The sequence below is a fragment of the Nerophis lumbriciformis genome, linkage group LG31 (assembly GCF_033978685.3).
Source record: "Nerophis lumbriciformis linkage group LG31, RoL_Nlum_v2.1, whole genome shotgun sequence".
In the NCBI taxonomy this organism is placed as follows: Eukaryota; Metazoa; Chordata; class Actinopteri; order Syngnathiformes; family Syngnathidae; genus Nerophis; species Nerophis lumbriciformis.
In genome coordinates this window covers 8,796,616-8,810,518 of record NC_084578.2, presented here as the reverse complement: position 1 = coordinate 8,810,518, position 13,903 = coordinate 8,796,616, and the positions used below count along the sequence as shown (strand labels likewise).

General features: G+C 35.4%; 2 protein-coding genes across 2 annotated transcripts; both read left to right on the top strand.

Moving 5' to 3' along the window:
- The first annotated feature begins 888 nt into the window (after positions 1-888).
- On the top strand, positions 889-1,966 carry LOC133574229 (olfactory receptor 13D1-like). The gene has a single exon (XM_061926325.2). It carries the CDS (start codon positions 961-963, stop codon positions 1,888-1,890), a length of 930 nt encoding a protein of 309 aa, XP_061782309.1. The 5' UTR covers positions 889-960; the 3' UTR covers positions 1,891-1,966.
- A 6,343-nt stretch (positions 1,967-8,309) lies between these two features.
- Positions 8,310-9,230, top strand: LOC133574131 (olfactory receptor 6N2-like). The gene has a single exon (XM_061926208.1). It carries the CDS (start codon positions 8,310-8,312, stop codon positions 9,228-9,230), a length of 921 nt encoding a protein of 306 aa, XP_061782192.1.
- Positions 9,231-13,903: the final 4,673 nt, after the last annotated feature.

Here is a 13,903-nt window from a genome sequence, read left to right as displayed (position 1 = left end):
TAATCGATTAGTTGTTGCATATACGTATGTGTGTATATATATATATATATATATATATATATATAAATGATTTATTCGATTACTCGATTAATCGATCAGGATATTCGATATAATACTCGATTACTAAAATATTCGATAGCTGCAGCTCTAATATTATTAGCAATATTGTCATGACAAGCGCTAGCGCAAAACTTCTTTTACGGACCCCGTGATCACAGAGAGCAAACTAGTTTAGGATTGGAGTTAAATAAACGCTAGCAAAAGTCAGCTAACAATAGAGATAATTGGTGTTGTTCTATTCCGCCTATAAAGAGCTCTAAAAACACCATCAATGTTTGATATACATGCTGTAAGTATGTTTGGAAGGTAGTTGCAGGCAAATTCATAATAACATGTAATATTTAAGTATTTGGCTAATTTTAAGTTAACGACGCCGTATTAATTTCACAGATTATTTTCACATCTAAACAACAACACTACTACTCACGGCAGGCTTCATGAGAGACAACAGACATAATAAAATCACATACTTTTTAGTGCCGTTTGATTTGACGTGACTCAGTACTTGTTAGTACCGACAGACTTCGGTCGGTACTTATAAATTTACCGAATTCGGTTCCCATCCCTAAGTAGGACACCAGTAAAATGAATACTTATATTTTAGAACAGAATAGTAACAAATTATGTAATTTGTGTCATGAGATTCATTCTCAAATTAAAATTCAGGCATTTTTTTTCAGTAAAGCCTCAAAAGAATAACAAAGATAGTCCTTGGTTTCTGATGATGTAATGGCTCTGACTGCTGATTGGAGCGTTGCGCTGCTCAGTAAAGGATAAAAAGGACTTGACCAGTTTGACAGGCGGGGACATCTTCGTCCTCCTCATCTTTCGATCCGTCAACAAGACCACTGACAAAGAAACCAGTCCCGGAGAATACTTGATACACGGAATGGGTAAAGGATGTCAAACGTAACGGTGCTCACTTTCTTTTACCTAACAGGACTGAGTCATATGACGACAAATCTGCGACTTCTTCTGTTTTGCGTCACGCTGTTGTGCTACTGTGTGATTCTGCTGGTCAACGGCGTCCTTATCGTCACCATCGTACTGGAGAAAAAACTCCACGAACCCATGTACGTTTTCCTGTGCAATCTATGCGTTAATGCCCTGTATGGGACGGCGGCTTTTTACCCCAAATTCCTGTATGATCTCTTGTCTGACAGCCACACGATATCTTATTTTGGGTGTTTGTTGCAGCTCTATGTCATCTATTCCTACGCAGCGACAGAGTTCAGCATTTTAGCCGTGATGGCTTACGACCGATACGTGGCCATATGTCGACCGCTGGAGTATCACTCTGTCATGACTAAAACTTGGGTGGTGTTTTTGGTGGCCTTCTCCAGACTTGTACCTCTGTTCAGCCAAAGTATAACATGGGTATTGACCTCCAGACTGCAGCTGTGCGGCTCCTACATACAGAAACTGTACTGCGAGAACTGGTCCATCCTGACACTGTCCTGCAATTCCATAACAACCCACAGTACTGTCGGTTTCACTTTTATCATGTTCTACTTGGGATACGATATTTTCATCTTCTGTTCCTACGTCCAGCTGATTAAGTTAGCCCTGAGGTCCAAAGAGGGCAAGAAGAAGTTCTCGCAGACGTGTGTGCCGCATCTGCTGTGTTTGCTGAACGTGTCCGTGGCTTTGCTCTTTGACCTCATGTACACGCGGTACGGATCCAAATCCATGGATCAGAGTGTGAGGAACTTCATGGCCATCCAGTTTCTCATGATCCCACCTTTACTCAACCCTATTATTTACGGCCTTAAAACATCAAGGGTTCGCAATAACATTCTGAAATATTTTACAAAGAAAATGGTGGTTTAAATGAAGGGAATTGCTGACTGTTTTTGTGTGTATTACAGATGAACAATAAAGAGGGTCGGTCTGATAAATGTTTTGTAGAAAAATGACTTTTTTAAATATTTTGCTCAAGCTGGTGCACACATTTGTAGTTTGCAAGCTGAAAAAAATACGGCTACTGTTGGATCGACCTAACATTTTTTTGTGTGTGGAATAGGTTGCAAAAATGTAACTCTTATATACATTTTTTGACTGCATCTGTTATTTATGTTACAAAGTAGTAGTGGGATGAAACCACATACATGTTAACCCCCCCTATGTTGTGTACAACAGAAATATAAAAGCTCACCACTCAAAAACCTGTTAAAGACACACTAACAGTGATATATATTGTAAAAGTACAAATAATGATTAAAGTTCAGAGAAAAAAAAAGGCTTTATTTGCTTTATTTTAAATAATGATGCCACACTTGACATTATGTTCTAGAATTAGGCGGCGACTTGTCCAGGGTGTACCTGCCCGAATGCAGCTGAGATAGGCTCCAGCACCCCCCCGCAACCCCGAACGGGACAAGCGGTAGAAAATGGATGGATGGAAGGAGGTATTGGAACAAACATGGAAAGCTTTTTCACTGCACCTTCAGTTTAATGAATATTATGTCCTACAATGAAAAAGTCATTATCAATAAAAAAATAAAAAAACATAATAAATATATATTATATATATATATATATATATATATATATATATATATATATATATATATATATATATATATATATATATATATATATATATATATATATATATATATATATATATATATATATATATATATATATATACATGTATATATGTATATGTATGTATATATTTATATATATATATATATATATATATATATATATATATGTATGTATATATATATATATATATATATATATATATATGTATGTAGATATTTGTATGACGACAAATGTAGATATTTGATTAACGCAACAAAAACTCATTTGGGGAAAATAATAGTACCTCATTTTTCGGAGTATAAGTCGCTCCGGAGTATAAGTCGCACCGGCCGAAAATGCACAATAAAGAAGGAAAAAAACATATATAAGTCGCACTGGAGTATAAGTCGCATTTTTTGGGGAAATTTATTTGATAAAAGCCAACACCAAGAATAGACATTTGAAAGGCAATTTAAAATAAATAAAGAATAGTGAACAACAGGCTGAATAAGTGTACGTTATATGAGGCATAAATAACCAACTGAGAACGTGCCTGGTATGTTAACGTAACATATTATGGTAAGAGTCATTAAATAACTATAACATATAGAACATGCTATATGTTTACCAAACAATCTGTCACTCCTAATCGCTAAATCCCATGAAATCTTATACGTCTAGTCTCTTACGTGAATGAGCTAAATAATATTATTTGATATTTAACGCTAATGTGTTAATAATTTCACACATAAGTCGCTCCTGAGTATAAGTCGCACCCCCGGCCAAACTATGAAAAAAACTGCGACTTATAGTCCGAAAAATACGGTAGTATATAGTATTTGGGAACGTAGCGATTCGATCTAGAAAATATTCTTGATTCAACACGATTCTAGATTCAATCTTTTGGTAAAATACTGTATTTTTGTCATGATTCGTGGCCCGTATCATTTTCTGTTAGTTTTGGACTCCTTGAGTTCCTGTTTGTGACACCTCTGAGTTTGGTTTGGTTGCCATGGCTGCTTATTGTTTTCACCTGCCTCTGGTGTTCGGGACGCTCACCTGTTTCTAATCAGAGGCATTATTTAAGCCTGCCTTTGCCGGTCAGTCGGCCTGGCGTCATTGTTCGCTTCATGCCTTGTCTACGTAAGTCTTGTTTATTTCATGCCACAGTTTCTTGAGTGTTCCATGTCCATAGTCTATGCTAAGTGTTATCTCCAAGTGTGTTCAGCGCGTTGTGCCTTCGCCTTGTGTTCCGTTTTGTTGTACTACTTTTGAGTTTCAAGAATAAACCATGTTCCTACCTGCAAGTCCTGTCCGGAGAGGTCCGTTTGCATCCCGGGGGAACGAACCTCGCAGTAAGCTGCGACCCCCCCGTCGTGACAATTTTCCGAACTATATAAGCCGCACCCACTAATTTATAGGAGGAAATCTATTTTTACATACATTAGCCACACCGGACTATAAGCCGCAGATATATATGTTGTGAAATGAGGTATTTACACAGAAATACTTTGTATATGTTTATTTACATACCTTAATTGTTTGCAAACAGTGTCTGTAACACGGCAGTAAAACGGCTGATCAAACAAAACCGAAGTCATCCTCATGGACCCACTAGCTGTGGAAGCTAGCTCTCCAATCAGCTAAACAGACTCAATAACTCCACAGTGACGTTTTGGTGAATTTACTGAGGAATTTGTTAAACTGAAACAACACAAAAAGAATGCCTGTTAGCAATTAGCTAATGCTAACGACGCTATTGCGTTACATTAGGATAGCACGTACAAATATGCATAAAAACACTCCTACAGACATCACGCATTGGGACAGTTTAGTAAGTAAGAATTGTTTTAGTTATATTGTAAAACTTACAAACGCTGCTTGGAGTGATGAATGAAGAATCCGTACGAGTAGAAACGCTTTTGACATCTAGAAGACGGAATGGCACTTGTACTTCCAGTTCAAAGCACTAAAGAAAAGAACAATGCAGCACTTGCAGTGAACAAACTCGTCCAAAGGATGGCGCTCCAGCACACACAAGGAACACCTTTTCAGTGTATTTGCTTGTATTTGTTTTTTTTAAACTGTTTTTATTATGGCCGTCAACGAAGAAAAATCCATAAATTAGCCGCACTGTTTTATAAGCTGCACGAGCCAAAGCGTAGGAAAAAATTAACGGCTTTTAGTCCGGAATTTACGTCAAGTATCGTGAAATTTTTTCAAAACAGTTTACAGGTTAGAGAATCTTCTTCTGGATGCACGGACATGGTCCAAAAACGTCTTTTTAAAAAGTGATACTTATAAAAAAAATGTTTTGTTTTTTTTTTAAATTGATTTTTTTTAAATATGAATGATTTAGAGCAGGCCTGGGCAATTATTTGGACTCGGGGGCCACATTTAGAGAAAAAAATGTGTTTGGGGGCCGGTATATCTATTTTTAGGAACACTAATACAAAACCTCACAATATTGTCTGATTGAATGCTTAAAAACGTTATGACAGACCGCCTTAAAAAACGTAATGGAATTTTGACATTTTTCTATGAACGATAAAACACTGAATATTGACAACTTATGAACGTCACACCCCCTTTCGATCGACATATTTTACAATCAAGTGAAACGCAACAAACAGTGCAATATGAACGCAAAGGGTACAAAATAAACCCACCTACAATCTGATATATCCGATATTTGCTGAATTTCTCCCAGGGATCAATAAAGTACTTTCTATTCTATATATCACTAAGCTTTAGAACTATGTTGTGAAAATCTCCTTCCGCGTCTGTGGAAACGCTTCCCGCCCACACTGCTTGGTGCCTCGTCTGAGCTGCTGTGATGTAGATTACCATAGTAACTAATTAGATGACCATAGTAACTAATTAGATTACCAAAGTAACTGGTATATCATCCATAAGCGCAGATTCCAACAATTGAAATACGTAGTATAGTTGAAGACTTACGGTCATTAGAAAACATCACTGCACATCATAATGACAGCTACACTTTCCATCTTAAAGATCTAAAAAAATTATTTGGGAATGTCCGGCGGGCCTGATTGAAAAGCTCAATGGGCCGCATGTGGCCCCCGGGCCTTAATTTGCCCTGGTCTGATTTAGAGAGTGACAAGGAGTAGAAAATGGATGAATGGATTTAGAATCGTGATGAATACGAAGCGCGTGGTTGGGATGTAAATCGACTTTTTGGGCACCCCTCGAAAATAAGCGAAAACATTTTCACGGGTTTTATCGCTCTTAAGACCGGGACTACCCTGTTATCAGTACTGTCTCGGGATGATGCTCGAACCCGGTTTTCCCGGTTGTTCGATAAGAAAAGAACCGAGTCCTCGGACTCGAATCCCTTTTTGAGAACCGGTACTTGTTATCGAGACCACTATAGTAAAGAAAAAGAGTTGGTTCTTTATTCGAATCCCTGGGAACGAGTCCCAAATGGGCAATGTTATGCCCATTTGATTGTAGACTCTTACTGACACCTTGTGGCGATATGAAAATACTACGCGTCAATAGTCTGGCCACTTCCGGGTTGGCGAGTCAGTTCAGTTCATGAGACAATTGAGAAGTAGACAAGTTGTGTTAGCTCTTACAAGCCTTGGAAAAGATAAGTCTGTAAGTAAACTGTTTAACTTGTTTATGTAACTCAATATTAAGGTGGAGAGTGGTTAAATTTAAAACTAAGATGTTTATTGAAAAACGATTTTTGTGGACTGTTTCAATGGATGATTTGAGGACTTAAAATGGCTGCCAGTCGTGTATTTCCACCATCGAAATAGTTTCAACACTCAGAAGTATTTGTTTGATGATAGTACTGTATACTTGTGTGAAGCTAATATTTACATATTGTGTATTCAATTTGAGTATGTTAATTGAATCACATAGCTTATACATTTGTCATTGTGTGTATTTCAGTAAAAATAAATAAAATAACAGTCCAGTGCAAGATAGGAAAATCAATCAATCAATCAATGTTTATTTATATAGCCCTAAATCACAAGTGTCTCAAAGGGCTGCACAAGCCACAACGACATCCTCGGTACAAAGCCCACATAAGGGCAAGGAAAAACTCACCCCAGTGGGACTTCGATGTGAATGACTATGAGAAACCTTGGAGAGGACCGCATATGTGGGTAACCCCCCCCTCTAGGGGAGACCGAAAGCAATGGATGTCGAGTGGGTCTGACATAATATTGTGAGAGTCCAGTCCATAGTGGATCCAACATAATAGTAAGAGTCCAGTCCATAGTGGGGCCAGCAGGACACCATCCCGAGCAGAGACGGGTCAGCAGCGCAGAGATGTTCCCAACCGATGCACAAGCGAGCGGTCCACCCCGGGTCCCGACTCTGGACAGCCAGCACTTCATCCATGGCCAACGGACCTGTGCCCCCCCCCCCCCACCCCCCCCTCCACAAGGAATAGGGGAGCAGAGGAGAAAAGAAAAGAAACGGCAGATCAACTGGTCTAACAGGGGGGCTATTTAAAGGCTAGAGTATACAAATGAGTTTTAAGATGGGACTTAAATGCTTCTACTGAGGTAGCATCTCTAATTGTTACCGGGAGGGCATTCCATAGTACTGGAGCCCGAATAGAAAACGCTCTATAGCCCGCAGACTTTTTTTGGGCTCTGGGAATCACTAATAAGCCGGAGTTCTTTGAACGCAGATTTCTTGCCGGGACATATGGTACAATGCAATCGACAAGCTAGGACGGAGCTAGACCGTGTAGTATTTTATACGTAAGTAGTAAAACCTTAAAGTCACATCTTAAGTGCACAGGAAGCCAGTGCAGGTGAGCCAGTATAGGCGTAATATGATCAAACTTTCTTGTTCTTGTCAAAAGTCTAGCAGCCGCATTTTGTACCAATTGTAGTCTTTTAATGCTAGACATAGGGAGACCCGAAAATAATACGCTACAGTAGACGAGACGTAACGAATGCATGAATAATGATCTCAGCTTCGCTAGTGGATAAAATAGAACAAATTTTAGCGATATTACGGAGATGAAAGAAGACAAAGCAAGATCAACAACAATAAAGAGCCTAAATTGATTAATCTGCTTTGGAACTTTATTAGACGTCTTGGATTGTTTGTTAGCTGTGTGTAGTTAGTATGTTCCAATAGCAGCAGAAGTGCACTTTTTGGAGAGCTGTATTATTTTCAGTTTTGTGCCCAAGGGACTGAAAGTCCCACTTTTTTAGGGGGGTAACAGTCAATATTTATTTATTTATTATTATTATTTTTTTTCTTATAAAATAAAAGTGAACTTTTCTTAAACCAAATATTGTGTTTTGTTCCATATACAACAACCTATCTGGATTCGATAAGAGAATCGGTTTGATAAGAGGATTCGATAATAGGCTCAAACTCGATAATTTCTTATCAAACATCATCTCTACTACTGTCGGCACTTGAACGGATCGGCCCGCCTCTAAAATGAGTGTCAGAAGCGATGGATGCTGGGAAGTCTCCAGAGTGCACGCCAGTCCAAAGCAGCATAAAGCCGAGCGAGCGAGCGCTCACAGTTCAGACGCGGCGAGGCGTGGAACATGACGAACGCTCTTTGCGAATCGGTAAGTCCGCACAAAGCTGACCTCCGTCGTCTTTTTCACGGCTTCCTTTCGCCCTTTTCACAGACGCCGTGGAACCGCAGGCGGGCTTTACTTCCGGCCGCGTCATGAGCGTGTAGGTTTGATCGCGGACCGGGGATGGAAAACGCGACCTCGTACTTTAACCTGACCATGTTTGTCCACATCGGGCCTTACCGCTACCCGGCCTTCGCCGTGTGCCTGGCGCTGTACGGCTTCATCGTGTGCGCCAACCTGGTCATCATCCTGGTGATCGGTCGCGAGAAGAGCCTCCAGGAGCCCATGTACATCTTCATCGCCTTCCTGTCCTTCAATTCCCTGTACGGCTCCACCGGCTTCTTCCCCCGCCTCCTCCTGGACCTGCTGTCCAACCGCCACCTGATCTCGCGCACGGCCTGCTTCACGCAGATCTACTTCGTCTACACGTACGCCTGCAACGAGATGACCACGCTCAGCGTCATGGCGTACGACCGCTACGTGGCCGTGTGCCAGCCGTTGCACTACCACACCAGGATGACCGCCGCCAGGGCGTTGTCGCTGGCGGCGCTGGCGTGGCTGCCGCCCGCCTTCTTCCTGGCCGCGTGCATCTACCTGTCCGCCTCGCTGCCTCTGTGCGGCAACCACATACAGAAAGTCTTCTGCGCCAACTGGAACGTGGTCAAGTTGTCGTGCGTTCCGACCACGCTCAACAACGTGGTGGGTATGATGGTCACCGTCACCACCGTGTTCTGTCCCCTGTTCTTCGTGCTTTACACGTACGCCCGCATCGTCAAAGCCTGCTGGAGACGCTCGGACGAGTTTAAAGGCAAAGTTTTCCAGAGCTGTTCGGCGCACGTGGTCACCTTCATCATCTTCTCCATCACGGCCTTTTGCGACATCGCCCTCAGCAGGTACGACCTGGAGGAGGTGAACCCCTTCGCCGCTGTCATTTTGTCCCTGGAGTTTGTCGTTATTCCGCCTTTTCTCAACCCTCTGGTGTACGGCTTGAAGCTGCCGGAGATACGCAGACACATTTCCAAACTGCTGGGGTTTATTGATTGATGCATTTAGAGCAAACATGTCGACGTTCCCTAGTGTCACTAATGTCACATGACTCCTTTTCCACAGCTTTATTTCACGATGAATAGGACTTTATTATCAAACCATGAATTCTTCCTATTTGCTGTCATGTAAAAACACCTCCTACTATTTAGCTGACTTCAAGTAATAATGTATTTTTTATGATGGATCTTAAATGTACATGTTTTTTTTTGTTTTTTTTACCAGGCATCTACTATGTAGTTAAAAAGACTTATTTCTGACCTTTTAATTAATTTACAAACAAGGACAAGTGGTAGAAAATGGATGGATGGATAATAAAAATCATACTAAAAAAATTTTTAAAATAATTTTTGCACTAGATAGTTAATATTTATTAAGTATATTGTTGAATTATATTTTATTTATGTACTTCAGACATTGTATGAACGAAATGCCACATTCAGCATACAGTGAAAATAAATATGATTACTTTAATTGGGATTAAAAAACATTTCTTACCAGGCATTTTTATATGTTTCTACTATGTAGTTAAAATACTTATTTTTGACCTTTTAATTAATTTACAAATACAAATCATAGTAAAAAAAAATTATTACATTCATTTTTTCACTAGATAGATGAGTGAAAATGTATTATTTATTAATTAAGTATTTTGTTTAACTCTGTCTATCTGTGTTGGCCCTGCGATGAGGTGGCGACTTGTCCAGGGTGTACCCCGTCTTCCGCCCGATTGTAGCTGAGATAGGCTCCAGCTCCCCCCGCGACCCCGAAGGGAATAAGCAGTAGAAAATGGATGGATGGATGGATCTTAAATGTACATGTTTTTTTTGTTTTTTTTTACCAGGCATCTACTATGTAGTTAAAAAGACTTATTTCTGACCTTTTAATTAATTTACAAACAAGGACAAGTGGTAGAAAATGGATGGATGGATAATAAAAATCATACTAAAAAAATGTTTTAAATAATTTTTGCACTAGATAGATGAGTGAAAATGTATTATTTAGTTAATATTTATTAAGTATATTGTTTAATTAAATTTTATTTATGTACTTCAGACATTGTATGAACAAAATGCCACATTCAGCATACAGTGAAAATAAATATTACTTTAATTGGGATTAAAAAAAATTTCTTACCAGGCATTTTTATATGTTTCTACTATGTAGTTAAAATACTTATTTTTGACCTTTTAATTAATTTACAAATACAAATCATAGTAAAAAAATGTATTACATTCATTTTTTCACTAGATAGATGAGTGAAAATGTATTATTTATTAATTAAGTATTTTGTTTAACTCTGTCTGTCTGTGTTGGCCCTGCGAAGAGATGGCGACTTGTCCAGGGTGTACCCCGCCTTCCACCCGATTGTGGCTGAGATAGGCTCCAGCTCCCCCCGCGACCCCGAAGGGAATAAGCGGTAGAAAATGGATGGATGGATGGATCTTAAATGTACATGTTTTTTTGTTTGTTTTTACCAGGCATCTACTATGTAGTTAAAAAGACTTATTTCTGACCTTTTAATTAATTTACAAACAAGGACAAGTGGTAGAAAATGGATGGATGGATAATACAAATCATACTAAAAAAATGTATAAAATAATTTTTGCACTAGATAGATGAGTGAAAATGTATTATTTAGTTAATATTTATTAAGTATATTGTTTAATTATATTTTATTTATGTTCTTCAGACATTGTATGAACAAAATGCCACATTCAGCATACAGTGAAAATAAATATGATTACTTTAATTGGGATTAAAAAAAAATTCTTACCAGGCATTTTTATATGTTTCTACTATGTAGTTAAAATACTTATTTTTGACCTTTTAATTAATTTACAAATACAAATCATAGTAAAAAAAATTATTACATTAATTTTTTCACTAGATAGATGAGTGAAAATGTATTATTTATTAATTAAGTATTTTGTTTAACTCTGTCTGTCTGTGTTGGCCCTGCGATGAGATGGCGACTTGTCCAGGGTGTACCCCGCCTTCCACCCGATTGTGGCTGAGATAGGCTCCAGCTCCCCCCGCGACCCTGAAGGGAATAGCGGTAGAAAATGGATGGATAGATGGATATATTTTATGTATGTACTTCATACATTGTACGAACAAAATGCCACATTCAGCATACAGTGCAAATAAACATTATTACTTTAATTGGGATTAAAACATTTTTCTTACCAGGCATTTTTATATGTTTCTACTATGTAGTTAAAATACTTATTTCTGACCTTTTAATTAATTTACAAATAATAAAAATCATAGTTAAATTTTTTTTTTTTTAATATCATTTTTGCACTAGACAGATGAGTGAAAATGTATTATTTAGTTAGTATTTATTAAGTATATTGTTTAATTATATTTTATTTATGTACATCATACATTGTATGAACAAAAGGCCAAATTCAGCATATTGTGAAAATAAACATAATTACTTTAATCGGGATTAAAACATTTTTTTTTAACCAGGCATTTTTATATGTTTCTACTATGTAGTTAAAATACTTATTTCTGACCTTTTTAATTAATTTACAAATAATACGAATCATAGTTAATTTTTTTTTTTTTAATCATTTTTGCACTAGACAGATGAGTGAAAATGTATTATTTAGTTAGTATTTATTAAGTATATTGTTTAATTTTATTTTATTTATGTACATCATACATTGTATGAACAAAAGGCCAAATTCAGCATATTGTGAAAATAAACATAATTACTTTAATCGGGATTAAAACGTTTTTTTTTTACCAGGTATTTTTATATGTTTCTACTATGTAGTTAAAATACTTATTTCTGACCTTTTAATTAATTTACAAATAAGAAAAATCATAGTAAAAAAATGTTTTAAATCATTTTTGCACTAGATAGATGAGTGAAAATGTATTATTTAATATTTATTAAGTATTTTGTTTAATTATATTTTATTTATGTACTTCATACATTGTATATGCCACATTCAGCATACAGTGAAAATAAATATTATTACTTTAATTGGGATTAAAACATTTTTTACCAGGCATTTTTATGTTTCTACTATGTAGTTAAAAAGACTCATTTATGACCTTTTAATTAATTTACAAATAATAAAAATCATAGTAAAAAAATTATTAAAATCATTTTTGCACTAGATAGATGAGTGAAAATGTATTATTTATAAATTAAGTATTTTGTTTAATTATATTTTATGGATGTACTTCATACATTGTATGAACAAAATGCCACATTCAGCACACAGTGAAAATAAATGATTACTTTAATTGGGATTAAAACAATTTTTACCAGGCATTTATGTATGTTTCTACAATGTAGTTAAAGATTTATTTCGGACCTTTTAATTAATTTACAAATAATTCAAATCATTTAATAATTTTTGCACTAGATAGATGAGTGAAAATAATAAGTATTTTGTTTAATTATATTTTATTTATATACTTCATACGTTGTATGAACACAATGCCAAATTCAGCATAGAATGAAAATAAATACGATTACTTAAATCGGGATTTAAATTATTTTTTTTTACCGGACATTTTTACATGGTTGTACTATCTAGTCAAAAATACTTATTTCTGACTCTTTAAATCATATACATATAATACATATCATAAACAATAAATCATAGTAAAAAAATATAAATAAGTTTAAAATTACATTAGAAAATCTACACACATGTTTGCTTCAGTTATTATTATAGTCTGTTTATATATATATATGTATGTATATATATATATATATATATATATGTATATATATATATATATATTTATATATATATTAAAATATATATATATATATATAAAATATAAATATATAAATATATATTTAAAAAAAATATATATATATTAAAAAATATATATATATAAATACATATATAAATGCATATATATATATATATATATATATATATATATATATATATATATATATATATATATATATATATATATATATATATATATATATATTAATCACTGTATATACTGTATGAACAAAATACCAAATACAGCAATCAACCTACAGTGAAAATAAAAGTGCTAATTTTCATTGGGAAGTTTTGTTGACCACTTTTAGAATGAATATAATATCTTCGCACTTGCTTTTATGCAAAAACAACACTCAATTGAATATTTAGCTTACTTAAAGTAATAATGTATTTTAACATTTTATGATTTTTTTAAATTCATATTTTGTACAAAACCTTTTAATTTGTGTTTTAACTGGCACTTTTATTCTATCTAGTCAAAAATACTTATTTCTGACCTTTTAAACCACAGACAAATAATACAAATCATAGTAAAAAATATTTAAAATTATTTATTTGCACTGTAAATGTTATTTAATCATATTTATTAAGTATATTTTCAATTATAGTTCATTTAATCACTGTACCTATTGAACATATCTGATTTTCATTGTGATTATTATTCAAATTATATACACAAAACAATCATATTTACAGTAAATATTTAAAATTACATTTTTGCACTGGATAAATGAGTGAAAATCTACACAAATTTTTACTTTAGTAATTACTTTTTTTTATTAAGTATCTTTTTCATATATTTCTTGGAGAGCTGTATATATTGTATGAAGAAAATACCAAATAAAGCATTCAGGGAAAAATAAATGATTATTTTTTATTGGGGAGCTTTGTTGACCACTT

Coding starts and splice junctions, on each gene's coding strand:
- LOC133574229 (XM_061926325.2), top strand. CDS start 961: ATGTCAAACGTAACGGTGCTCACTTTCTTTTACCTAACAGGACTGAGT.
- LOC133574131 (XM_061926208.1), top strand. CDS start 8,310: ATGGAAAACGCGACCTCGTACTTTAACCTGACCATGTTTGTCCACATC.